The following is a 26684-nucleotide window of genomic DNA, read 5'->3' on the forward strand; positions in this document are numbered from 1 at the left end:
GCTTTTGCTTTACACCAGGAGCCAGCACACTTTTCCCATAAAAGGCCAGATAGTAAATATTTTAGGTTTTGCAGACCATCCAGTCCGTAAAATATATGTGTTTAAAACTACTCCTGGGCTTCCCTGGTGGCGCAGTGGTTGAGAATCTGCCTGCCAATGCAGGGGACACAGGTTCGAGCCCTGGTCTGGGAGGATCCCACATGCCGCGGAGCAACTAGGCCCGTGAGCCACAGCTACTGAGCCTGCGCGTCTGGAGCCTGTGCTCCGCAACAAGAGAGGCCGCGAGAGTGAGAGGCGCACGCACCGCGATGAAGAGTGGCCCCCACTCGCCGCAACTAGAGAAAGCCCTCGCACAGAAACGAGGACCCAACACAGCCATAAATAAATAAATAAATAAAAACAATGCAACCTGGTTTTAAAAAAAAAACAAAAAACAAAAAAAACTACTCTTAGTTCAAAGGCTGAAAACAAACAGAACAATCCAGATTTGGCCTACAGGCAGTAATTTGCCAACCTTTGCTTTAGACAATTATCTTTTAAGGTGTCTAAATATAAGAAAAAATTATCTTTTATATTTACCCTAATTTTTACCATTTCGGGTGCTCTTCATGTTTTGGGTATATATCCACATTTACGCATATTAGTATACTCCACCTGCCTGAAGAACTTTCTTTAAAATTTCTTACACTGTATTGCTGGCAATGAATTATCTCAGATTTTGTTTGTCTGTAAAACTCTTTATTTCCCATTCATTTTTGAATAATATTTTTACTAGGTATAGAGTTCTGGGTTCAGAGGGTTTTTGTTTTTGTTTTTCCCTTCTTTTAACACTTTAAAGATCACTCTTTTGGGGACTTCCCTGGTGGTCCAGTGGTTAAGGCTTTGCCTTCCAGTGCAGGGGGTGCGGGTTCGATCCCTTGTTGGAGAGCTAAGATCCCATATGCCTCAGTGCCAAAAAACCAAAAAACATAAAACAGAAGCAGTGTTGTAACAAATTCAATAAAGACTTTAAAAATGGCAGGGCTTCCCTGGTGGCGCAGTGGTTGAGAATCTGCCTGCTAATGCAGGGGACACGGGTTCGAACCCTGGTCTGGGAAGATCCCACATGCCACGGAGTGGCTGGGCCCGTGAGCCACAACTACTGAGCCTGCGCGTCTGGAGCCTGTGCCCCGCAACGGGAGGGGCCGCGATAGTGAAAGGCCCGCGCACCGCGATGAAGAGCGGTCCCCGCACCGCGATGAAGAGTGGCCCCCGCTTGCCGCAACTAGAGAAAGCCCTCGCACGAACCAAAGACCCAACACAGCCAAAAATAAATAAATAAATAAATAAAGTAGCTATAAAAAATGCAGCTTTCTAAAAAAAAAAAAATGGTGCACATCAAAAAAAAAAAAAAGTTCACTCTTTTGTCTTCTGGATTACATACTTTGTGATGAGAATCTGCTGTAATTCTTGTCTTTGCTTCTTTGTATATAATTTTTATTTTTCTTCTTGTTGCCCTTATTTTCTTCTTGTATATTTCTCCTTATCTTTGTTTTTCAGCAGTTTGAGTATTAGGTGTCCTTCTTTTTATCATGTTTAGTGTTCCGTGAGCTAATTGGATCTGTGTGTGTGTGTGTGTGTGTGTGTGTGTGTGTGTGTGTATTTTCTCTTTCACTAATTTTAGAAAATTCTTGTCCATCATCTTTTCAAATATATCATCTACCCTGACCTTTCTCTCTCTCTTTCTTATTCTGGAACTCCACTAACATACAAAGTACATCATCTGATATTGTCCTACCACTCTTGGATGCTCTATTCGGTTTTTCACTCCTTTTTTTCTCTTTGTATTGATACTATGTCTCTCTATTGATTTGCCTATTCTGTATATTTCATATGAACGCAATAATAAAGTATGTGGTCTTTTGTGTCTAGTTTCTCTCCCTAAACATATGGTATTCAAGGTTCATCCATGTTGTACTTCGTTTATTTTTACTGACATAATATTACATTGTATGAATAGATCATATTTTTATGCATTCATCTGTTCATGGACATTTGGGTTGTTTCCTGATTTTGGTTATTATGAATAAGGAATGCTGCTATGAACATTGTGTATAGGTTTTTGCATGGACATACGTTTTTGTTTTCTTGGCTCTATACTTGGGAGTAGAATCGATGGATCGTATAGTTACACTCTATGTTTAACTTTTTGAGGAACTGCTGACTCCTTTCCACAGTGGCTACACCCTTTTATGTTCCCACTAGCAATGTATGAGGATTCCAATTTCTCTCTATCATCACCAACACTTGTTATTTTCTATCTTCTTCTTTCAGCCAGTGAGTCTGAAGTCCTATGCCACTGTGGTTTTGATGTGCACTTCCCTAAAGATCCTGTTGAGCATCTCTTCTTTTGCTTATTGGCCACTTATATATCTTATTTGGATAAATGTCTATTCAAATCTTTTGCCCATTTTTAAATTGGTTTATTTGTGTTTTCTTAGTGGAGTTGTAATAGCTCTTTATATATTCTGGATACTAGACTTTTATCACATATATGACTGTCAAATCTTTACTCCCAATCTGTGGATAGTCTTTTCATTTTCTTGATGATATTCTTTGAAGCACAAGCAATTTTAATTTTACTGGAGTCCAATATATCTTTTTCTGGTCACTTGTGTATTGGTGTCTGCTGTGGACTAAAATGCGTCCCCTTCAAATTCATATGTTGAAACCCTACCCCACCATGGGATGGTATTTGGAGATACGCTTTGGGGAGATAATTAGGGTTAGATTAGGTCATGAAGGTGGAGCCCTCATGATGGAATTAGTGGCCTTAGAAGAGAAAGATCTCTTGCTCTCTCTCTCTCTCCATTTTTCCAAGTACACAGGAAAGGCCATGTGAGGACATAGAAAGAAAGTGCTCATCGGAGGGTTCTCACCAGAAACTGAACCCTGCCAGACCTTGCTCTAGGATTTCCAGTCTCCAGAACTGTGAGACATAAATTTCCATTAAGTCCTCTAGTCTGTAATATTTTGTTATGGCAACCCAAGCAGACCGTGTCATATCTAAGAAATCATTGCCTAACACAAGGTCATTAAGATTTACTCCTATGTTTTTCAGTAACTATTACTCATAATAGTTTATCATACTTACACATACTTGAAGCATTTCATGTTCAGTAACACTTGTGAGACTGTCCTGTGGAAAAGAGACGCAGAAAGGGGAGAATGGGGCATTCCAAAGAGTGGACCTCCCTGGGTGAGTGAAGAGAGTATCCACTCCACGAAGTTCTCCCTGAACCCAGCAGGAGACGGCAGGAACAGTATCCACATGTCTGTGGCTGTCTGTGTGTGGGATGTGTCTGGCAGTCTGCAGGGGTAGCTGACAACCCAAAGCTGAAAAGGAGACACAAGGAAGAATAGTTATCGCTTGTTTTCTGCAATAGAGAATGCAGCCATTGCTTCCAGAATCCAATCAGATGTTCAAGCCCTGCCTCCATTTACAGTACAATGAAATAGAGTTTCAAAAGCAAACTAGGTTGTGGCAACCACAAGTCCCTCTTTATCCCTCACCACTTTACTCATTTTTTTAAAATTTTATTTATTTGTTTATGGCTGTGCTGGGTCTTCGTTGCTGCATGCGGGCTTTCTCTAGTTGCGGTGAGCGGGGGCTACTCTTCGTTGTGGTGCGCGGGCTTCTCACTGCGGTGGCTTCTCTTGTTGCGGAGCACGGGCTTTAGGCGCGTGGGCTTCAGTAGTTGTGGCACGCAGTCTCAGTAGTTGTGGCACTCAGGCTCAGTAGTTGTGGCTTGCGGGCTCTAGAGCACAGTCTCGGTAGTTGTGGTGCACGGGCTTAGTTGTTCCGAGGCATGTGGGATCTTCCCGGACCAGGGCTCGAACCCGTGTCCCCTGCATTGGCAGGTGGATTCTTAACCACTGCGCCACCAGGGAAGTCCACCACTTTACTCTTGAGCTCCACACACTGCAAGACACTCTTGCTAACCCCTGGGTTGAGGTGGGGTGCACACCTGTTTGGGTACCATGATCCTTTTCTCACCTTAAAAGACAACTCCATGGACTCCTACAAGAAAGCAGTGGGAGTTCCAGGAAATAGATTACAGCCACTCTCAAGTCAGCACAGCTTCTGCAGACATTGGTGTTTACTCATCACAAGAGCAACTGCAAACAGTCTGTGGGAGACATGGAGTTACCATTGTAGAGAATCTCTCAAGTTCCCAGAGGGGTAAGGCGACTTCCTCAAGATCTCACCCTGGAGAGCTAGCTCTGTGTGTGGCCTCCCATGGCTGGCAGTGGTTGGCGAAAAGGGTTTTGTGGAGGGGGAGTGGGAAGGACCCAAATACAGTCAGAGTGGGGGTAGAGTGGTCCTTGTCCTGGTCTCTGTAAACTTGGACTTTGGGTTCAACCCTGTAGCTGGAGAAATGGCCTGGGAAGCCCAGGGTCGGGGCAGAGGGCTCCTCCACATCGAGAATGAAGGTCCCTAGGACTTCCCTGGCGGTCCAGTGGTTAAGGCTCCACGCTTCCAATGCAGGGGGCACGGGTTCAATCCCTGGTCCGGGAACTAAGATCCCGTCTGCCATGTGGCACGGCCAAAAATTTTTTTAAAGTTGAAAAAGAAAAATGAAGGTCTGTGTTTATTCTCTCTACAGATGTTGGAACATGGATGCCCGTCTCTTTGGGAGACATTCTGACTCCTGAGACTCTGGGGGTGGGGCTGGGGGAGGCCTTGGCTCTAATCCAGGCCAGGTAGATCTCTGAGCCTCTTCATTCATGTAACTGGAACCAAGAGTAATTCTTCACTTTGTAAAGGATTAATCAAATGTCTTTCAAGTTCACTCCAAAGACAGTTCAATTGATGAAAATATACAAGACCCATTACACCTGAGGGCCCTAGACCAGGTGCAAAACTTATAGTAGGACCTTAGGAGAGCAGAGTGCTCTAGAGATACTGTTAGACAGCTTTCACCTGTGTCTTCTGCTGTGTTGCGTCTTGCTCTGTCACATGGTGCTTCTTAAACTTGACTATGTGGTGATAATTGTGGAAGCTGGGAAACAGACTCACACTTTTCTCTGTGTGCATGTGTGGAGGGGAGGTGACACTTTCTGAGTAATAAATGTTTGAACCAGAAAAGCAATTCTTACCAGTAGGTGTCCTCTAGTCCCATTAGGTGTTCCTGCTGTTCAGTCAGGGATGGCAAGGGAATTTGAAATTGGAAAAGTTTGACAACTTAAAGATTCCAATGAAAGAAAATTAAAACAACCTGAAAAGGATTATGATCCGTAGGCTAATTTCCAGTGTCATCTGGGATGCTGTACTGGAGTTGGGACAGTAGCTCCTTAGGGATGTTAAAAATTTTGCTCACGACTGTGAACTGTTTCTTGCTTAAATCTGGAAGTATCACATGGGTGAATGAAAGCAGAATTGCAGTTAGGTTTACTCCACTAAAGGAAAAGCCTCGCTAGCAAGGAGGGATGGAGTTGAAGCAAAAATCTTGACGTGTTGATATGATACATTTATAAATTGCAAGATGATTACTGACATAGTACTAGCTACCACCTCCATCCTGTCACATTTCTTTTTTGTGGTGAGAATATGTGAGTTCTACCCTCTTAGCAACAGTCAAGTATATGATACACTATTATTTGCCATAAGCACCATACTCTACATTAGATCCCCAAACTCGTTAATCTTATAACTGGAAGTTTGTACCCTGTGAGCAATATCTCCCCATTTCCCCCATCCCCCAGCCCCTGGGAAACACCACTCTCCTCTCTGTTTCTCTTGAGTTTGTCCTTTTTATATTTCACATATAAGTGGTATCAAACAGTATTTCTCTTTTGCTGTCTGACTTATTTCATTTAGCAGAATGCCCTCAAACTCCATCCAAGTTGTTGCAGATGGCAGGATTTCTTTCTCTCACGTGGCTATACATACCACATCTTCTTTATCCATTCATCCATTGACGGACACTTAGGTTGTTTCCTTATCTTGGCTATTGTGAATAATGCTGCAATAAACATAGGAGCGCAGATATCTTTTCAATATCATGTTTCCATTTCCTTTTGGTTATACACCCAGAAGTGGAATTGCTGGATCATATGGCAGCCTTCGTGTTCTTTGATGCACAGAAGTTTTTAATTTTGATGAAGTCCAATTTATCTATTTTTTTTCTTTTTTTTTTACCTGTGTTTTTTGGTGTCCTAGCCATGAAATCATTGCCAAATCCAATGTCATGAAGCTTTTCCCTTATGCTTTCTTCTGATAGTTTTATACTCTTAGCTGTTAAGCTAAGGTCTTTGATCCATTTTGAGTTAATTTTTGTATGTGGAGTAAGGTAAGGGTCCCAGCTTTATTCTTTTGCATGTGAATGTCCAGTTTCTCCAGTATCGTTCGTTGGAAAGACTGCCCTTACCCATTGCACGTCATGGTGCACTTGTCAAAAATCATTTAACCGTACATGCAAGGGTTTATTTCTGGGCTCTTTCTTCTGTTCCATTTGTCTGAATGTCTGTCTTCTTGCCAGTACCACATTGTTTGATTATCTTTGTAGTAAGTTTTGAAATCAGGAAGTGTGAGTCCCCCAACGTGTTCTTTTTCAAGATTGTTTTCGCTACTAAGGGTCCCTTGAGATTCCATATGCATTTCAGAATCAGCTTTTCCATTTCTGCAAAAAAAGTTTGTTGAGATTGTTTAATAAGGATTTTTTGAACCTGTAAATTGTTTTGGTTGGATTGCCATCTTAACAATATTAAGTCTTCCAATTCACGGACATAGGATATATTTCCACTTGTTGAAGTCCTCTTTAACTTATTTGAGCAATGTTTTGTATTTTTGGTGTACAAGTCTTGCACCTCCTTGGATACTTATTTCTAAGTATTTTGTTCTTGTACTTATTTTTTTACTTCTTTTCCAGTGTGGATGTCTTTTATTTCTTTTTCTTGACTAATTGCTCTGGCTAACGCTTCCAGTACAATGTTGAATAAAAATGGCAAAAGCTGGCTTATTTCTGATCTTAATGGGACAATTTCCGCCTTTCACCATTGAGTGTAATGTTAGGTTTGGGGTTTTATGAATGCCCTTTATCATGTTAAGAAAGTTTTCTTCTATTTCTAGCTTGTTGAAAATTTTCATCATGAAAGAATATTGGATAGTTTACTTTTCTTTTGATGTCTTTGTCTGGCTTCACCATCTTAGTAATGCTGACCTCATAGAATGAGATGGAAAATATCTCTTCCTGTTCTAAATTTGGGGAAGAAATTGAGAAGGATTTGTGTAAGTTCTTTAAAGTCTTGGTAGAATTCACCAGTAAAGTCATCTAGTCTTGGGATGTTCTTTCTTGTGAGATTTTTGATCACTGATTTGGTCTCTTTACGTGTTAGCTCTATTTGAATTTTCTATTTTCTCTTGAGTCAGTTTTGGTTGTTTGTGTTTCTAGAAGTGTACCCATTTTGTTAGGTTATATAATTTCTTGGAGTACAATTGTTCAGAGCATTCTCTACTAATCCTTTTTATTTCTATAAGATCTGTAATACTATCCCCACTTTCAGTTTTTTGTTTTTTGGTTTTTTTTAAATTTGGTTGCGCCGGGTCTTAGTTGCAGCACGTGGGATCTTCGTTGTCATGTGTGGGATCTTCTTTGTGGCATGCGGGATCTTTTAGTTGTGGCATGTGGGCTCTTTGTTGTCACATGCGGGATCTCGTTCCCTGACCAGGGATCAAACCCGGGCTCCCTGCATTGGGAGCGCAGAGTCTTAGCCACTGGACCACCAGGGAAGTCCCCCCACTTTCAGTTTTGATTTTAGTAATTCAGTCTTCTCTCTTTTTTTCCTTGGTCAGTCTTGCTAAAGGTTTGTCAATATTTTTGATCTTTTCAAAGAACCAACTTTTGTTTTATAGGTTTTTCTGTTTGTAGAGTGAGTTCTATAAACTATTTTTAATGTTTGTAACCAAAATTAAAATCCCAGTCTTTTCGGATGTTCTGTGTGTGTGCGTGTGTTGGGGCACAGCACACCACAGAAGGTGACCTAGTATACTATTTTCATTTCCTGCCAATTTAAGAGTTTTCCTGAACACAGTAATACCATCATCATTCATCTAGTATCATTTTGGAAAATAGTCATACTGTATACAATAGCAGAGTTCCACAATGGACAGTTTTATGCTGGTTATTCCAGGGGCAGCTTGAGAGGATCATAATTGTGATACTCATGATTTGCCATGATGTGTCACCTTTAATCTGAGAACTTGGAAACATTTCTCAAATTCTAATAAGGCTTTCTAACACTCACCGGAGAATGTGTATTATTATATGTTAGTTTTAAGGATGATTAACATATAGCAAGTTTGTCAGATGTTGAATCAGAGGGGCTCCATTTTTGGTCCAGCTATCCTGCCCACCCTTTTGACAGAGTCCAGTTTCCATCCCTGAGGCGTTTCCCAGTGAATGTTCAAATACAGAAGAAGAACCAAAGCACATAGGAGTTCTATAACGTGCCCTGAGCCATACAGCTCGTTAAGGGTGTAGGAACAAAGATGTACCTTGGGGTCCGGCTTACTCTGAAGCCCGTGATCTGGTAAGAAAGAGATACTTTCCCATGCAACTCAGCAACAATAACAAAAAACAAACAACCCAATCGAAAAATGGGCAGAAGAACTAAATAGACATTTCTCCAAAGAGGACATACAGATGGCCAAAAAGCAGATGAAAATAGATGCTCAACATCGCTAATTCTTAGAGAAATACAAATTAAAACTACGATGAAGTACCACCTCACGCTGGTCAGAATGGCCATCATTAAGAAGTCTACAAATAACAAAGGCTGGAGAGGGTGTGGAGAAAGGGAACCCTGCTACACTGTAGGTGGGAATGTCAGTTGGTGCAGCCACTATGGAAAACAGTATGGATGTTCCTCAAAAAACTAAAAATAGAGTTTCCATATGATCCAGCAGTCCCACTCCCGGGCATATATCTGGACAAAACTCTAATTCCAAAAGATACATGCACCCCTATATTCATAGCAGCACTATTCACAATAGCCAAGACATGGAAGCAAGCTAAATGTCCATCGACAGATGAATAGATAAAGAAGATGTGGTACATATATGCAATGGACTACTACTTAGCCGTAAAAAAGAATTAAATAATGCCATTTGCAGCAACATGGATGGACCTAGAGATTATCATACTAAGTGAAGTCAGACAGAGAAAGACACATACCATAGGATATCACTTATATGTGGAATCTAAAATATGACACAAATGAACTTTTATGAAACAGAGAGAGACTCTCACAGACATAGAGAACAGACTTGTGGTTGCCAAGGGGGAGAGGGGTGGGGGAGGGAAGGATTGGGAGTTTGGGATTAGCAGATGCAAGCTAGTATGTATAGGATGGATAAACAACCAGGTCCTACTGTATAGCACAGGGAACTATATTCAATATCCTGTGATAAACCACAATGGAAAAGAATAATTTTAAAAAGAATGTAAAGAGAAAAGAGATACTTTCCTGTGGACAGATTGAGCAGCCCAAACTTAGCTACAGGTGGCTTCAACCCAAACAGGCATGAAGAGTGAGATTGTCAGTTCAGACACCTGAATAACAGACACTGTTGCCCTGTCAAGAGCTTCACAGACAGAGACCAGGCAGGCTTCTCAGAGTCCAGGGCCTGGAAGGCAGGCACCACTTTGATGAGGTCCCAGGGAGTCCTGGAGCTGCTGCTTTGCAGGCCTATAAATTCCATTTTAGCAGTTCCTCCAGAGATAACCAGGTCCTGGGGGCTGCTCAGTAGAGACAATGGGACACTAACACACAATTTATCAATCTCAAGGTTTTTCACTATTGAGTGGAAATTTTCAGAGAAGCAAGCAGGGGAGGCAGTAATGGTCTGTGTGATAGCGGGTCAGAGTTGGAGACAGCAGTAAGCACTCTTGTTTAGCTTAATATATATGCAGATGAGTACATATAAAATATTTAGCGCTATATAAATAAAGAGTAGTAAGCACACATATAATTCTTTGCTCTGTCAGCCAAGGGGTCCTAGAAGCCATGACACCCCAGTAGCAGTGAGCACACGTAGTGCCCAGATCTAGTTTTTTCATAGCATTTTACAATAAAAGGAACAAGGGCTCCATGGAGAAATTGATGATTCTAGAATTGGGACAGGAAATATGCAAAATGAGCCTGGGGCATCTTGTAGTGTGTGAAAAGAAAGTGCTCCAAAAAAAAAAAAAAAAAAGAGCAATATTTCCAGGGGTATGACAAAGGTATGTACGAAGGGAGCTAACAGGAAGAGCACCGAGGGCCAATCCTACAACAATTTGAAAATAAAAATATATAAAGTTATATTGGATTTTACCCCCAAAGTGTCATACAAATACCATGAGTCCATACTGAGAAAAATAAATGATTTATTAATTACATAAATAAGGAAGAATAGACACATCTCCCATAGAGAAAACTTCCAGTTTATACAGGTACTTGCACTTCAAGAAAGTGCAGCACAACTCCTCACCCCTGAAGTGTGGACCACACGTAGTGACTTTCTTCCAAAGAGGACAGTATGAAAAGGGGGCACAAAACAGTCACTTTACAGTGTAGACACCTGACAAGCACTACCTCAGCCAGATGCTCAAGGTGAACGTCATCAGTGCTCAATCGTGCTAGTAGTGTGTACACACTTGGCATGGTGTGATGAGAATGGCATTTTACATCTGTAATCCTCCTCCTCCACACTCATAACCCCAGACTAATCATGAGTAAAATAGCAGACAAATCCCAACTGAGGGACATGGTACAAAATACCTAATGAGTGCTCCTCAAAACTGTCAAGATCATCAAGAACAAAGAAACTGTTAAAGCTAAGAGGAGGCCAAGGAAACATTACAACTAAATGTCATGGGTTTCCTGGCTGGATTCCTGGAGTGGGAAAAGGACATTTAGGTAAAAACTACAGAAATCTGAGTAAAGTACGGGCTTTAGTTGATAAAAAATAATGCATCAATACCTGCTCATTAATTGTAATAAGTCTGTCATATTAATGTAAAATGTTAGTAATAGAGGGAACAGGTGAGGGGCAGGTAAGAATTCTGCTATTTTCACAAAATGTTTTCAAATCTTAAAGGAAAAGGTCAAAATAAATAAAGTCTATTGACATTTTCAAAATAAAAAGGACAAAAGGAAACTTTGGACAAAAGGTGATGGGTATGTTAGAAAAGGAAATAGAAAGGAAACCAAACACAAGCACACAGAGCCTGTAAGTGTGAAACAAACCCTTCCTAAATTATCTTCAGCTTTCCCTCTCCCTTAACCTCCAAGCCCATATGATACACAAGCCCGGCCTCCTCCACTGCATAAACATATCTGGAATCCACTTTCTTCTCAAGCCCCGCAGTCAGTGCCTTGATCCAGCCTCATAGATGTTTGCCTGGACTACGGCAGGAGCCCCCTAATGAGGCCAGGTGTAGACCTGGAACCCCGTACTTGCTCAAGAATGGCTTTAGGATATCTGCCAGTGTTACTTAAAGAGGTCTGTCAAGACCCAGGCAAGATTCAGCTTGTTGCCAAGGAAACGGGAGTTCAGAGCAAACCATTAGGTATGCGTGGGGAAACACGGGCTTCTCAGAGGAGCGGGACCTTGACTGAGAGTCCTCAAGCCAGGGCTGCTGTCTAATCTTCCCCACTCTGGGTAAGATTGGTTTGGGAACTGCGTGGTGTGTGCCCACACAGAGGCTGCTGCTAAAGATGCTGGATCCTGGAAATGCCTCCAGATAAGTCAGCGGGGTTGGGGGGGTTGCTTTGGGCCTCTTAGCTGCCACGACCCTGAGGCAAGACGTCACCCACACCTGATGGTCGCCTCCAATAAGGGGCAAAAGGAGTGTCTGTTTCCAGAGGTGCACTTCTTCCATCCTGGAGCGTCCCGCAGGGACGTGTCCCAAGAGTACACATTTCATGATGGGGTCCAGGGCTACAGCCTGGGGAAAGGTAGATCTTGGATACGCAGTAATAATAGCCCCTTGGCATTGAGCACCTACACTGGGTCAGGCACTTCATATGCAGGTGACACCTTGTGGCATATTTGTTTGGGGTTAAATTATGCCCCCCAAAAGATATGCTGAAACCCTCATCCCCAGTACCTGCGAGGGAACTTACTGGGAAATAGGGCCTTTGCAGATGTAGTCGAGTTAAGATGAGGTCATTACAACAATCCCACTACTGGGCATATACCCTGAGAAAACCATAATTCAGAAAGAGACATGTACCACAATGTTCATTGCAGCACTATTTACAATCGCCAGGACATGGAAGCAACCTAAGTGTCCAACGACAGATGAATGGATAAAGAAGATGTGGCACATATATATGATGGAATATCACTCAGCCATAAAAAGAAACGAAATTGAGTTATATGTAGTGAGGTGGATGGACCTAGAGTCTGTCATACAGAGTGAAGTAAGTCAGAAAGAGAAAAACAAATACCGTACTCTAACACATATATATGGAATCTAAAAAAAAAAAAAAAAATGGTTCTGAAGAACCTAGGGGGCCGGCCAGGAATAAAGATGCAGACGTAGAGAATGGACTTGAGGACATGGGGAGGGGGAAGTGTAAGCTGGGACAAAGTGAGAGAGTGGCGTGGACATATATACACTACCAAATGTAAAGTAGATAGCTAGTGGGAAGCAGCCGCATAGCACAGGGAGACCAGCTCGGTGCTTTGTGACCACCCAGAGGGGTGGGATAGGGAGGGTGGGAGGGAGACGCAAGAGGGAGGGGATATGGGGATATATGTATATGTGTAACTGATTCACTTTGTTATACAGCAGAAACTAACACACCATTGTAAAGCAATTATACTCCAATAAAGATGTTTAAAAAAAAAAAGATGAGGTCATTAGACTGGGCCTAATCCCATATGACCAGTATCCTTAGAAGAAGAGGGCAAATTGGCCGTAGGCATGACCAGAGGGGAGACAGCCATGTGAAAATGAAGGCAGAGACTGGAGTAATCCAGCCATAAACCAGGGAACACTTGGGGACATCACGAGATGGAAGAAAGAAGAAAAACCCTCCTCCAGAGCCATCAGAGGAAGCATGGCCCTGCCAGCACCGTGATGTTTTTCACTTGAGCCTTCAGAAAAGGGAGAGAAGTCGCAACCCCACTGGCGACTTCAATTTGTGCTACCTTGTTGGGCGGCTCCAGGAACCGAACACAATCTCATATCAAGGCTCAGAAGTTGTACTGTTACACTCTCCATTCTACAGATGAGGACGCTGAGAGCCTGACGTCGAACCCTGCCCACGGGGACTCTCCTAAACCCTGTCAAGACGCCACCTCCCCTGAAATGAAGATGAGACCCTGGAGGAGAGGTGGGATCTAGCAGAGAGGGCGTGAGGATGGAGAAGGTTTCCATCTGGACGTGGGGGTCCAAGGCACGGCCCTCGGCAGGCGGCTCTTCTGCGCAGGCTTGGGCCCTGCTCTCTCCTTCCACTGCCCACTCTGCTCCCTTCTCTCCCAGCGGCGTGGTGGCCGCACGTTCTCCTGCAGGCTCACTTCCCCGGGCAGACTGGCTGTCAGGCAGGCGGCAAGCCTGCATTCAAAGCACGGGGACCGCTGGGCTGGAGGACTCTCACAGTGTCCTCACGGGCGTGAGTGTCTGTGCCCTTCAGGGCCCTGTGGATGACCTCAGTCTGGGTACTGGAACATACACGACACGTTCCCTATACATACATGTGGTATGGCGATGCATGTGTATATAGGCACATATATTCTACACACATGTTATATATATATATATATAGGACACACACTGCACTGCACAGACATGTAAATTGTATTACTCACTATGAATGAGGATGAAAAAGTGACAATCACGTAACTCCAACAGGTAATATGATCTAATCATCAAAGCAAGCGTTTCCCTAAATCACCTGCCACTGCTCAGGCCTCTTCAGCTAAAACTAAACGTTTCTTAAAACAGGTTGCCAAAGTCTGGAGGCTGGTGAGGAGCCCCGAGGGGACGGTGTGCGGTTCTCTGTGCTCCCCCCACGGTCATGGGCGCGGCAGCCCCCCATCCAGCATCTGTGCTGGGACTGCAGCCTTTCTCTCCTCTGCCTGCCCCCAGACCTCATCCCTGTGCGGATCACAGAGGGATTGTCTTCAGCGTCCATTTCTTCCCATAGAAGCCCTTCTCGTGGCCCAAGAGTGCTCACTTTTGGAACACCTGCGTGTGTCCTTTTCCCATCGCCTTCCCAGACCGTCGGATCCAGCCTCCCTGGAGGCTGCCTCGAAAGCCCTGTTTCCTTTCCGCAGTGGGGTGGTTTGGCTTCTGCTGCCCCCGATCCTGGCCTCCCACGTCCACCTTGGGTCTCTGTGGGTACTTGCCCTTCGAAGGATTTGATTCGGGGCTTCAGCGTGTAGCCTGTCCCATTGAAAGCGAGCATTTCACTGGTGCGCTCCCAGGCCAGCCCTGCTCTCCTTCCCCACACCCGCCCCTGGCCCCCCTCCACCTCCACCCCCGGGGCCCTGTCTCGCTGTTACCTTGAGGATACATAGAATGATTTTGTTTGCTTTCAGCTTAGACGCTTTTGAACGGGCCTAAGTGACACGGACTGACTCCCAAGGAAATTTCCTACTTGCCGACCTAGACGTGACCGGAGGAAGCCCCCGTCCACGTGCATTTGGAAATAGATGAGGGTCTGGGTGTCAGACGCACCGAAACCCGAATGAGAGTCGTCCATCTTCACCGTAGGTGGGAGGATAGGATGGTGGGTTTGGCGATGCGCGTTCTCTGGCCGTTGTGGGCGACTTTGTCCTTCATAGCCACCGTGGAGGGGACAGAGTGGCACCTTGGAAAGGCCCGTCTGCGAGGATCCTAGGTCCCTGTCCCAGCTCTGCCACTAGGCAGGGTCATCTGCCCTCTGTGAGCGCCACTGCCCTATTTCTGAAAGGGGAGAGCTAAGAGGGTGTGGAAGAGGACCTCCCGAGGTGCCTTTCAGCCTAAGGACTGGCATCCTGGATGGAGCTCCCAGGCCTAGATTCGGGCCTGCTCCCTGGTCTTTACGCTTCTAAAGTGGTTTACAAAGCATTCTTTCAGGTCAGTTCCTCCTGTAGGGACGTGACCTCGGAGGCTGCGAATTTCGGTGGAGGCCGTCGGTGGCTCCTCGGAAGGGGCCCGAAGGCTGGGGTCTCCTTGGGCGGGCCCGCCTGTGTGGCCTTGCCTGCTGCCCCCCTCCTCGGGCCCTCCCTCGCCCCCTGGGTCCCGTAGGAGCTGCCTCCTTCCTGGTCCCCCTCCCTCCCAGGTGCCAGCCAGGCCCCGGCAGTGGGTTTGTGTGGCACCGTGGGGGTCTTTCTCAGCCGGGTCTCGGGACCCTTCAGTTGGGCAGGCACAAGCCCTGGTGACGTCCAAGGCCTGCCTTTCCCAGCCTCGCCCTGCGGCCCCTGCCCTTGGCTTCCGCGCCCTGATGCCCCCAGCCCAGAGGCCCTCCAGCCGCTCCCCGCCCTCGCTGCCGCCAGGGTCTCGGGGTGTCTGCCAGCGTTCACTTCCCTCCAGTATCTGAGGAGGCTCCTGGAGGGGCCTTGTCCCGGTAGGCACTGGGGCCTTACAGTCAGTCCCAGGCAGTCTCAGTCCCTCCCTGCCCGTGGCTCAGCCATGAGCAGCTCAGCAGGCCGGGCTCCCGTTGGGCAGGAGGGCCCCAGGGCAGGAACAGGGACGGGGCGCCGTCACGCGGGAAGGTGCCGGCACTGGACAGAAATGCCGGCACCTGGCAGTGGCGGATCTCAGCAAACCACAGACCAGCCCCACACTGCCTCTGCTTCTCCTTGGCACCTTCCTTTCTTGGGCCTGCTTTTTGTCAACTGAAAGACACCGTGTAGCACCGAGAAGAGCAATGGGTCGCCAGTCAGGAGGTCGGCCACGGGCCGGGGGTGGGTGGGCGCAGCGTGGGCTCGAGAGGAATTCAGACCAGGGCTCTGGTCCCCACCCCGTCACTTAGCAGCACGTGACCCTGGGGAGATTCCCAAGCCCCGTGGCCTCAGGTTCGTCACCTGTGAAGCGAGTGGGTGTGACGAGCCGTGTCTTGTAGGGGCTGCAGGGATGTGCGTGAGCTTCGTGAAGCAGCTCACAGGACCTGGCGTCTGTGGGAACGTTGACGACGGGCAGTTATTTCTCATATTGTTTGGATCACAGACCCTTCCCCTCTCTCCTCTGGCCTTTGGTTGGGCGCTTTCTTGTCCCGGTCATGTCAGAGAATATGCAGCTTCATCACCATCACCTCCCACAGAAGGAAGCCCCGCTTCCCAAAGGCCCAAACTGCCCTGGCTCGGGGCACTTACACTCCAGGGCTCGCTCCTGGAGCCCCACCGCCTCGTCCCATGTTGACTTGTTCTGTGGGACTTGGGGGACGTCTCACCACCTTCCTCATGTGACTGCGGCTCCTAGACCATCCCCCTAGGTGTGGGTGTGGGTGTGTCCTGCTTTTCCTAGCATTCCCGCTACTAACACAGGCCCTTCCAGAGAGCAGAGGCTCCGTGGAGGTCTGCCGAATATATAAGCCGGAGAGCAGGGGGCTTACTTACTCAAATCAAGTTTTTCATGCTTTCGTAAATCACCGTGCAAATCCAACTAAACAGAGATAGCTTAGTCTTACAGAATGACAGACAAGAAGGATAAGAAGCAAAAACTCACTATGATTACTTTTATTTTTCTAATTCTTCCCCCATCTATATTACTGCTAAGTACTTTCACATTTCCAGAGCAGTTCTGATTCCAATTCCATGTTATCTGCCTCAGGGACACAAAATGAAATGGGAGATTTCCCAATCTCTTTTACAAAACAGCAAAACTCTTGTTCTTAAACTGGGTAATTATAAACACATTCTAATCAAAGTCATGCACAAAGTTAGACACTGAAGCTTGTTTAGTCTTCCATTAAAACGAATAACATTTGAAAAATTCCTAAAGAAAACAGATGATATTCCATGTCATCATACACAACAGGAACCCAAAGATGCTACACACCACGTTCCCCCCACTCGCAGGGGCCCTCACTACTTGGAAACTCGACCGCTCTCTCTTCAAACTCAGAGTGAAGGACCAACCTCACTTCCTACCAGTGAACTTGGGCCTGGAAGGAGCCTGGCTGCTGCTCTGGCTCAGGCCCCCTCTTCCTCATCGCTCACACCCTCTGCACACAGGGATGGGAGGGACCTGGGATCCCATCCACTGGCCCTGAGCAGATGCTCCAGGACCTGCCACTTGCTGGTCTCCGCGTAGGCCCGGGGACCCCACAGGAACTCGTAGCGGGCGGGGTCGCTGTGGGGCACCTGCCGGTACTCCACGTAGCCCTCCTGCACCCACACTTTGGTGAGCAGCTCCCTGGGCTCCCCGTAGATGCAGTGCTGCTTCCCTGCATACACCCCCCTGAGGCTGAGCAATTCCCAGACCTTCTCCTCAGGGGCGGGGTCACCGGACAGGGCGATCTGGCACAGAATCAGCACCAGGAGGCCGGCCTTGGGCATGCTCTGCCCGTCGCTCAGCACTGCATCACAGGTGAGGCCCAGGGTGGGGACCAGGACGTAGGTGCACTCGCGGGGGTCCACCTCCTTCACGTCCACGCCAAACACCAGCTGCATGCACTCGCAAGCTTGGCTGAAGACCACGGGGAAGTGGTCCCGATGGTCACGGAGGACCATATTCAGCATCTCCGCCTTGCAGATCGGCTCCTTGGTGCGATACTTGAGTAGCAGGAACACCACCAGGTCAGCCATCAGCACAGTAAGTGCCTCCTGGGGCAAGGACTCGGCACAGGCAGAGAAGGAGGGGGCGACGGGGGAGGAGGAGGACGAGGGGGATGCGGCCTCCTCGCCCGCAGCCCCGAACAGCTGCGCCTCCACCGGGCCCTGGGCCTGGACTGGGGCCTGAAGGTCTGCCTCAGGCTGGCGCAGCTCGCTCATCTCGACCAGGGGCCTGATGACTGGGGTCGGGCCGCCGACGGGAGTCTGGGCAGGGGTGACAGGTGGGGACCACGGACCTGGTGGAGAAAGGGGGTGTGAGTAGCCTCGGCGGAGACACGCACCCTGGGCAGCTCTGACAAAGGCCACTTACAGGGCTCGCCTGGAGGGGTGCCCTCGGGCATCACAGGGGCGCTCCTCCTGGGCGGCCTGTCCCCTGCCAACCTGAAGAAGGAAGCGAGGTGGCTCCTCAGGGTGCAGCCAGCGCAGCCCCAGGTACCGACCGGGGCTGAGAGGGGTGTGGGGAGGTGCGGTGACTTGGGCCTTGTGGGGTCCCCTGTGTTCTGGGAGGGGGAGCCCCTGGGTGCACACTCAGGGCGCGCACCTCACCTTGACTCCTGGCACTGCCTGGGCCTCCTCTGCTCTGTGGCCTGAGGACACGTGCCTCAGACCTGGGCCTTCGCCTCCCGGTTCCTGGAGCCCCTATAAGGGGAATGGAGGGGGCACTTCGGGTGTAGATTGTGGCACAGCCCTGGGCCCCTCGGTGCTGGTAGGAGGGGTGGGCCGGACTCTGTGAGCCCCCCGTTGTTCCGGAGATCGGGCTCCCCTCAGTCCTCTCCCGGGGTCCACACCTTGACCCCGGCAGATCCTGGGACTCCTCCCTCTGCTGACCTGATGTTTCCCCTCAGACCAAGGTCCTCGCATCCTTAGACGCCTCCATCCCCAACCACGTGGCAGAGGTGAGAGCCTGCAACGTCAAGTCAGCCCTGCCCGGGACCTCCCAGGGCTGACAGCATGGGCGAGCTCCTCTGAGGTCCCCTCTGTTCTGGGGCCCACGGTCCCCTCTGTTCTCCCTCAGGGTCCTCACCTTGACGCCCGGCAGGACCTGGGATCCCCCCCTTTGCCCACCTGAGGCCCTGCCCCTTACCCCAAGTCCCCACTCTCTCTGGGACCCGCATGTCAGGAAATGCTGCCCGGGGTCATCCCGCCCCGCTGTTGCCCAGGGCTGACCACACGGATGGGTTTCTGTGGGCTCCCCTCAGTCCTCCCTCAGGGGCCTCACCTTGACTCCACGCAGGACCTGGGATTCTCCCCTCTTCCCACCTTAGGCGCCGCCCCTTATAGCAGGTGCCCAGTCGCTCTGAGAGCCGGACGTCAGAAACTGCTGCATGGGGTTAGGCCCCTCCATCGCCATCCAGGGCCCACTCTGTTCTGGGGCCCTGGTTCCCTTCAGTCCTCCCTCAGGGCCCTCACCTTGACTCCACGCAGGACCTGGGATCCTTCCCTCCGCCCACCTGAGACCCCGCCCCTTATACCCGCTCCCCAGTCTCTCCGCGGCCAGGATGTGAGGAAGTACTGCAAGCGCCCATCGCGCCCTATGGCCTCCAGTGCGACCTGGAGCTTCTCGATGCCTCATGCAGGGGGCCAGAGCCCCTCCCTGGACCCCCACAAATCCATCTGCCATGGCCAACAGCCTCCACCGGATCACAGCAGCCCCAGCGCCTGCCCCTCTCAGCATCACTTACGCCCCTCGTGGCCAGGCGGCTCCTCCCCGCACCCTCCCCCACTACATCCCCCCATACACCCTCCCCCACCCACCAGCTGCTGGCGCTCCGCTCTGGGCCCTGCAAGCCGGGCGCCCCCCATGCGTAGAGATCAGACTGCCTCTCTCACCTCCCCACACCGGGGAGTCCTCCCCCGAGCACCCTCAGAGCCAGGGGCTCTCGCCTCTCGCACCCCAGACGCAGAGCCCACCCCTCTTGCCCTCGCCCACCCTGGAGCCGGAGCCCCCTTCCTGCCACGAGTGTCCTCCACCCCACCCCACCCCCCGCCCCGGCGGGAGCTCCCATAATGCCTACCGCACCCGCGCCCGGGAGTCCTCCCCATCGACCCGCACCTCAGCCAGGAGTAGCTCCGCCTTCCTCCCGCCACACGCAGCAGCCGTTAGCCCTCGCCTCGTGTCTCGGCCCGGGGAGGGGGCCCGAGAGTCCTCCCCATCGACCCGCGCCTGCGCCAGGAGTAGCTCCGCCTTCCTCCCGCCACACGCAGCAGCCGTTAGCCCTCGCCTCGCGTCTCGGCCCGGGGAGGGGGAGTGGCCCGCCCATCGCGTCCTCCCCACCCCCCCAGCCAGTCGTCCTCTCCTCTGGCCCCCAAAGCCGGCCCCACCCGCCCAGGAGGAAGCCCTCCGCTCCGGGCCCCCCCCCACGCTTAGCCATTACCCCACCCTCTGCACCCCGACTCCAGAACGCCCCCCACCCGCCACCCCGGCAGCCAACGGTCCTCCCCTCAGACTCGCACACTGGGGGACACTTCCCCCAGCCCCCCTTCAGCCCGCTGCCCTCCGCCGCCCCTCCCCCACTCCCCATCGAGCAGCCCGTACCCCTCCCCCCACCCCCACTCCTTCCCAGCGCCCCCGGTACCTGCGGAGTCCAGCAGCCGGCAAAGCCCCCGCCTGTCTCCTGACTTTCTCTGACTCTGTGGATGACACCGGAGTCCCGCTCAGAAGGGGCTGAAGAGCTCGTCTCAGCACTGCAGCCAGGAACTGTGCAGCCCACTGTCCCAGGCACTCTGTGCGAACGCCACGTGGGTTTCCGGGTGCTCCCGGAAGCCCGAGGAAGATGAGGGAGAAAGTTCTAGACGTCTCCTTACAGAGAAAGTGGTTGGATCAGAAGAGCACGTGAGGAGGCGCTTTGCTACGGAAGCAGCAGTAGCCACGCGCACTGAGGGCGTGAGGTCCCAAGGCTTGGCGCCTCCGGAAGCAAAAGACACGCCCATTGGCCTTCCACCAATAGGAAGGCCTCCCTGCAAGGCTGCGGAGTGGGAGGAGCAAACTTGCAGATGCAGAGCCCATGGTGCCACGTTGGTCAATCTGTCTTTACAGGTGGGTTTCTACTGTGATTGCTTCCGGAGGCGCCAAGCCTTGGGACCTCAGGCTCTCAGTGCGCGTGGCTACTGCTGCTTCCGTAGCAAAGCGCCTCCTCACGTGCTCTTCTGATCCAACCACTTTCTCTGTAAGGAGACGTCTAGAACTTTCTCCCTCATCTTCCTCGGGCTTCCGGGAGCACCCGTAAACCCACGTGGCGTTCGCACAGAGTGCCTGGGACAGTGGGCTGCACAGTTCCTGGCTGCAGTGCTGAGACGAGCTCTTCAGCCCCTTCTGAGCGGGACTCCGGCGTCATCCACAGAGTCAGAGAAAGTCAGGAGACAGGCGGGGGCTTTGCTGGGTGCTGGACTCCGCAGGTACCGGGGGCGCTGGGAAGGAGTGGGGGTGGGGGGAGGGCTACCGGCTGCTCGTTTGGGAGTGGGGGAGGGGCGGCGGAGGGCAGCGGGCTGAAGGGGGGCTGAGGGAAGTGTCCCCCAGTGTGCGGGTCCGAGGGGAGGACCGTTGGCTGCCGGGGTGGCTGGTGGTGTCGTTCTGGAGTCGGGGTGCAGAGGGTGGGGTAATGGCTAAGCGTGGGGGGGGGCCCGGAGCGGAGGGCTTCTTGCTGGGCGGGTGGGGCCGGCTTTGGGGGCCAGAGGAGAGGACGACTGGCTGCGGGGGTGGGGAGGACGCGACGGGCGGGCCACTCCCCCTCCCCGGGCCGAGACGCGAGGCGAGGGCTAACGGCTGCTGCGTGTGGCGGGAGGAAGGCGGAGCTACTCCTGGCGCAGGCGCGGGTCGATGGGGAGGACTCTCGGGCCCCCTCCCCGGGCCGAGACACGAGGCGAGGGCTAACGGCTGCTGCGTGTGGCGGGAGGAAGGCGGAGCTACTCCTGGCTGAGGTGCGGGTCGATGGGGAGGACTCCCGGGCGCGGGTGCGGTAGGCATTATGGGAGCTCCCGCCGGGGCGGGGGGTGGGGTGGGGTGGAGGACACTCGTGGCAGGAAGGGGGCTCCGGCTCCAGGGTGGGTGAGGGCAAGAGGGGTGGGCTCTGCGTCTGGGGTGCGAGAGGCGAGAGCCCCTGGCTCTGAGGGTGCTCGGGGGAGGACTCCCCGGTGTGGGGAGGTGAGAGAGGCAGTCTGATCTCTACGCATGGGGGGCGCCCGGCTTGCAGGGCCCAGAGCGGAGCGCCAGCAGCTGGTGGGTGGGGGAGGGTGTATGGGGGGATGTAGTGGGGGAGGGTGCGGGGAGGAGCCGCCTGGCCACGAGGGGCGTAAGTGATGCTGAGAGGGGCAGGCGCTGGGGCTGCTGTGATCCGGTGGAGGCTGTTGGCCATGGCAGATGGATTTGTGGGGGTCCAGGGAGGGGCTCTGGCCCCCTGCATGAGGCATCGAGAAGCTCCAGGTCGCACTGGAGGCCATAGGGCGCGATGGGCGCTTGCAGTACTTCCTCACATCCTGGCCGCGGAGAGACTGGGGAGCGGGTATAAGGGGCGGGGTCTCAGGTGGGCGGAGGGAAGGATCCCAGGTCCTGCGTGGAGTCAAGGTGAGGGCCCTGAGGGAGGACTGAAGGGAACCAGGGCCCCAGAACAGAGTGGGCCCTGGATGGCGATGGAGGGGCCTAACCCCATGCAGCAGTTTCTGACGTCCGGCTCTCAGAGCGACTGGGCACCTGCTATAAGGGGCGGCGCCTAAGGTGGGAAGAGGGGAGAATCCCAGGTCCTGCGTGGAGTCAAGGTGAGGCCCCTGAGGGAGGACTGAGGGGAGCCCACAGAAACCCATCCGTGTGGTCAGCCCTGGGCAACAGCGGGGCGGGATGACCCCGGGCAGCATTTCCTGACATGCGGGTCCCAGAGAGAGTGGGGACTTGGGGTAAGGGGCAGGGCCTCAGGTGGGCAAAGGGGGGGTATCCCAGGTCCTGCCGGGCGTCAAGGTGAGGACCCTGAGGGAGAACAGAGGGGACCGTGGGCCCCAGAACAGAGGGGACCTCAGAGGAGCTCGCCCATGCTGTCAGCCCTGGGAGGTCCCGGGCAGGGCTGACTTGACGTTGCAGGCTCTCACCTCTGCCACGTGGTTGGGGATGGAGGCGTCTAAGGATGCGAGGACCTTGGTCTGAGGGGAAACATCAGGTCAGCAGAGGGAGGAGTCCCAGGATCTGCCGGGGTCAAGGTGTGGACCCCGGGAGAGGACTGAGGGGAGCCCGATCTCCGGAACAACGGGGGGCTCACAGAGTCCGGCCCACCCCTCCTACCAGCACCGAGGGGCCCAGGGCTGTGCCACAATCTACACCCGAAGTGCCCCCTCCATTCCCCTTATAGGGGCTCCAGGAACCGGGAGGCGAAGGCCCAGGTCTGAGGCACGTGTCCTCAGGCCACAGAGCAGAGGAGGCCCAGGCAGTGCCAGGAGTCAAGGTGAGGTGCGCGCCCTGAGTGTGCACCCAGGGGCTCCCCCTCCCAGAACACAGGGGACCCCACAAGGCCCAAGTCACCGCACCTCCCCACACCCCTCTCAGCCCCGGTCGGTACCTGGGGCTGCGCTGGCTGCACCCTGAGGAGCCACCTCGCTTCCTTCTTCAGGTTGGCAGGGGACAGGCCGCCCAGGAGGAGCGCCCCTGTGATGCCCGAGGGCACCCCTCCAGGCGAGCCCTGTAAGTGGCCTTTGTCAGAGCTGCCCAGGGTGCGTGTCTCCGCCGAGGCTACTCACACCCCCTTTCTCCACCAGGTCCGTGGTCCCCACCTGTCACCCCTGCCCAGACTCCCGTCGGCGGCCCGACCCCAGTCATCAGGCCCCTGGTCGAGATGAGCGAGCTGCGCCAGCCTGAGGCAGACCTTCAGGCCCCAGTCCAGGCCCAGGGCCCGGTGGAGGCGCAGCTGTTCGGGGCTGCGGGCGAGGAGGCCGCATCCCCCTCGTCCTCCTCCTCCCCCGTCGCCCCCTCCTTCTCTGCCTGTGCCGAGTCCTTGCCCCAGGAGGCACTTACTGTGCTGATGGCTGACCTGGTGGTGTTCCTGCTACTCAAGTATTGCACCAAGGAGCCGATCTGCAAGGCGGAGATGCTGAATATGGTCCTCCGTGACCATCGGGACCACTTCCCCGTGGTCTTCAGCCAAGCTTGCGAGTGCATGCAGCTGGTGTTTGGCGTGGACGTGAAGGAGGTGGACCCCCGCGAGTGCACCTACGTCCTGGTCCCCACCCTGGGCCTCACCTGTGATGCAGTGCTGAGCGACGGGCAGAGCATGCCCAAGGCCGGCCTCCTGGTGCTGATTCTGTGCCAGATCGCCCTGTCCGGTGACCCCGCCCCTGAGGAGAAGGTCTGGGAATTGCTCAGCCTCAGGGGGGTGTATGCAGGGAAGCAGCACTGCATCTACGGGGAGCCCAGGGAGCTGCTCACCAAAGTGTGGGTGCAGGAGGGCTACGTGGAGTACCGGCAGGTGCCCCACAGCGACCCCGCCCGCTACGAGTTCCTGTGGGGTCCCCGGGCCTACGCGGAGACCAGCAAGTGGCAGGTCCTGGAGCATCTGCTCAGGGCCAGTGGATGGGATCCCAGGTCCCTCCCATCCCTGTGTGCAGAGGGTGTGAGCGATGAGGAAGAGGGGGCCTGAGCCAGAGCAGCAGCCAGGCTCCTTCCAGGCCCAAGTTCACTGGTAGGAAGTGAGGTTGGTCCTTCACTCTGAGTTTGAAGAGAGAGCGGTCGAGTTTCCAAGTAGTGAGGGCCCCTGCGAGTGGGGGGAACGTGGTGTGTAGCATCTTTGGGTTCCTGTTGTGTATGATGACATGGAATATCATCTGTTTTCTTTAGGAATTTTTCAAATGTTATTCGTTTTAATGGAAGACTAAACAAGCTTCAGTGTCTAACTTTGTGCATGACTTTGATTAGAATGTGTTTATAATTACCCAGTTTAAGAACAAGAGTTTTGCTGTTTTGTAAAAGAGATTGGGAAATCTCCCATTTCATTTTGTGTCCCTGAGGCAGATAACATGGAATTGGAATCAGAACTGCTCTGGAAATGTGAAAGTACTTAGCAGTAATATAGATGGGGGAAGAATTAGAAAAATAAAAGTAATCATAGTGAGTTTTTGCTTCTTATCCTTCTTGTCTGTCATTCTGTAAGACTAAGCTATCTCTGTTTAGTTGGATTTGCACGGTGATTTACGAAAGCATGAAAAACTTGATTTGAGTAAGTAAGCCCCCTGCTCTCCGGCTTATATATTCGGCAGACCTCCACGGAGCCTCTGCTCTCTGGAAGGGCCTGTGTTAGTAGCGGGAATGCTAGGAAAAGCAGGACACACCCACACCCACACCTAGGGGGATGGTCTAGGAGCCGCAGTCACATGAGGAAGGTGGTGAGACGTCCCCCAAGTCCCACAGAACAAGTCAACATGGGACGAGGCGGTGGGGCTCCAGGAGCGAGCCCTGGAGTGTAAGTGCCCCGAGCCAGGGCAGTTTGGGCCTTTGGGAAGCGGGGCTTCCTTCTGTGGGAGGTGATGGTGATGAAGCTGCATATTCTCTGACATGACCGGGACAAGAAAGCGCCCAACCAAAGGCCAGAGGAGAGAGGGGAAGGGTCTGTGATCCAAACAATATGAGAAATAACTGCCCGTCGTCAACGTTCCCACAGACGCCAGGTCCTGTGAGCTGCTTCACGAAGCTCACGCACATCCCTGCAGCCCCTACAAGACACGGCTCGTCACACCCACTCGCTTCACAGGTGACGAACCTGAGGCCACGGGGCTTGGGAATCTCCCCAGGGTCACGTGCTGCTAAGTGACGGGGTGGGGACCAGAGCCCTGGTCTGAATTCCTCTCGAGCCCACGCTGCGCCCACCCACCCCCGGCCCGTGGCCGACCTCCTGACTGGCGACCCATTGCTCTTCTCGGTGCTACACGGTGTCTTTCAGTTGACAAAAAGCAGGCCCAAGAAAGGAAGGTGCCAAGGAGAAGCAGAGGCAGTGTGGGGCTGGTCTGTGGTTTGCTGAGATCCGCCACTGCCAGGTGCCGGCATTTCTGTCCAGTGCCGGCACCTTCCCGCGTGACGGCGCCCCGTCCCTGTTCCTGCCCTGGGGCCCTCCTGCCCAACGGGAGCCCGGCCTGCTGAGCTGCTCATGGCTGAGCCACGGGCAGGGAGGGACTGAGACTGCCTGGGACTGACTGTAAGGCCCCAGTGCCTACCGGGACAAGGCCCCTCCAGGAGCCTCCTCAGATACTGGAGGGAAGTGAACGCTGGCAGACACCCCGAGACCCTGGCGGCAGCGAGGGCGGGGAGCGGCTGGAGGGCCTCTGGGCTGGGGGCATCAGGGCGCGGAAGCCAAGGGCAGGGGCCGCAGGGCGAGGCTGGGAAAGGCAGGCCTTGGACGTCACCAGGGCTTGTGCCTGCCCAACTGAAGGGTCCCGAGACCCGGCTGAGAAAGACCCCCACGGTGCCACACAAACCCACTGCCGGGGCCTGGCTGGCACCTGGGAGGGAGGGGGACCAGGAAGGAGGCAGCTCCTACGGGACCCAGGGGGCGAGGGAGGGCCCGAGGAGGGGGGCAGCAGGCAAGGCCACACAGGCGGGCCCGCCCAAGGAGACCCCAGCCTTCGGGCCCCTTCCGAGGAGCCACCGACGGCCTCCACCGAAATTCGCAGCCTCCGAGGTCACGTCCCTACAGGAGGAACTGACCTGAAAGAATGCTTTGTAAACCACTTTAGAAGCGTAAAGACCAGGGAGCAGGCCCGAATCTAGGCCTGGGAGCTCCATCCAGGATGCCAGTCCTTAGGCTGAAAGGCACCTCGGGAGGTCCTCTTCCACACCCTCTTAGCTCTCCCCTTTCAGAAATAGGGCAGTGGCGCTCACAGAGGGCAGATGACCCTGCCTAGTGGCAGAGCTGGGACAGGGACC

The 26684-nt window shown here is 52.4% G+C and overlaps 2 protein-coding genes across 9 annotated transcripts in view; one reads left to right on the forward strand and one right to left on the reverse strand.

Annotated features, from left to right (window-relative positions):
- The window catches only part of LOC309620207 (melanoma-associated antigen 10-like), a 58182-nt gene extending 32127 nt beyond the window's left edge, over nt 1-26055 (forward strand). For 2 of the 5 annotated variants that reach the window (XM_082376263.1, XM_082376264.1), the window contains exons 2-3: nt 23128-23220; nt 23531-26055. In XM_082376263.1, the coding sequence (XP_082232389.1) occupies nt 23128-23220; nt 23531-24408 (971 nt within the window). In that variant the 3' untranslated portion in view covers nt 24409-26055. Of the gene's footprint in view, nt 1-22041; nt 22979-23127; nt 23226-23385; nt 23457-23530 lie in introns of those variants that run through there. The other 3 variants (XM_082376266.1, XM_082376265.1, XM_082376267.1) reach the window with 3 other exon arrangements.
- Nucleotides 15506-19826, reverse strand: LOC309620208 (melanoma-associated antigen 10-like). 4 transcript variants are annotated; one of them, XM_082376268.1, is made up of 3 exons: nt 18583-19826; nt 18341-18433; nt 15506-18030 (listed from the first exon to the last, which is right to left on the reverse strand). In XM_082376268.1, exons 1-3 carry the CDS (start codon nt 18653-18655, stop codon nt 17153-17155), a joined length of 1044 nt encoding a protein of 347 aa, XP_082232394.1. In that variant the 5' UTR covers nt 18656-19826; the 3' UTR covers nt 15506-17152. The 4 variants fall into 4 exon arrangements, with proteins under 4 accessions (XP_082232394.1, XP_082232395.1, XP_082232396.1 ...); XM_082376269.1 differs by adding an exon at nt 18105-18175 and having other exon boundaries at nt 18341-19826; XM_082376270.1 differs by adding an exon at nt 18105-18175 and having other exon boundaries at nt 18336-19826.
- Nucleotides 26056-26684: the final 629 nt, after the last annotated feature.

This window comes from Balaenoptera borealis (genome assembly GCF_965194805.1).
Source record: "Balaenoptera borealis genome assembly, chromosome: X".
Classification (NCBI taxonomy): domain Eukaryota; kingdom Metazoa; phylum Chordata; class Mammalia; order Artiodactyla; family Balaenopteridae; genus Balaenoptera; species Balaenoptera borealis.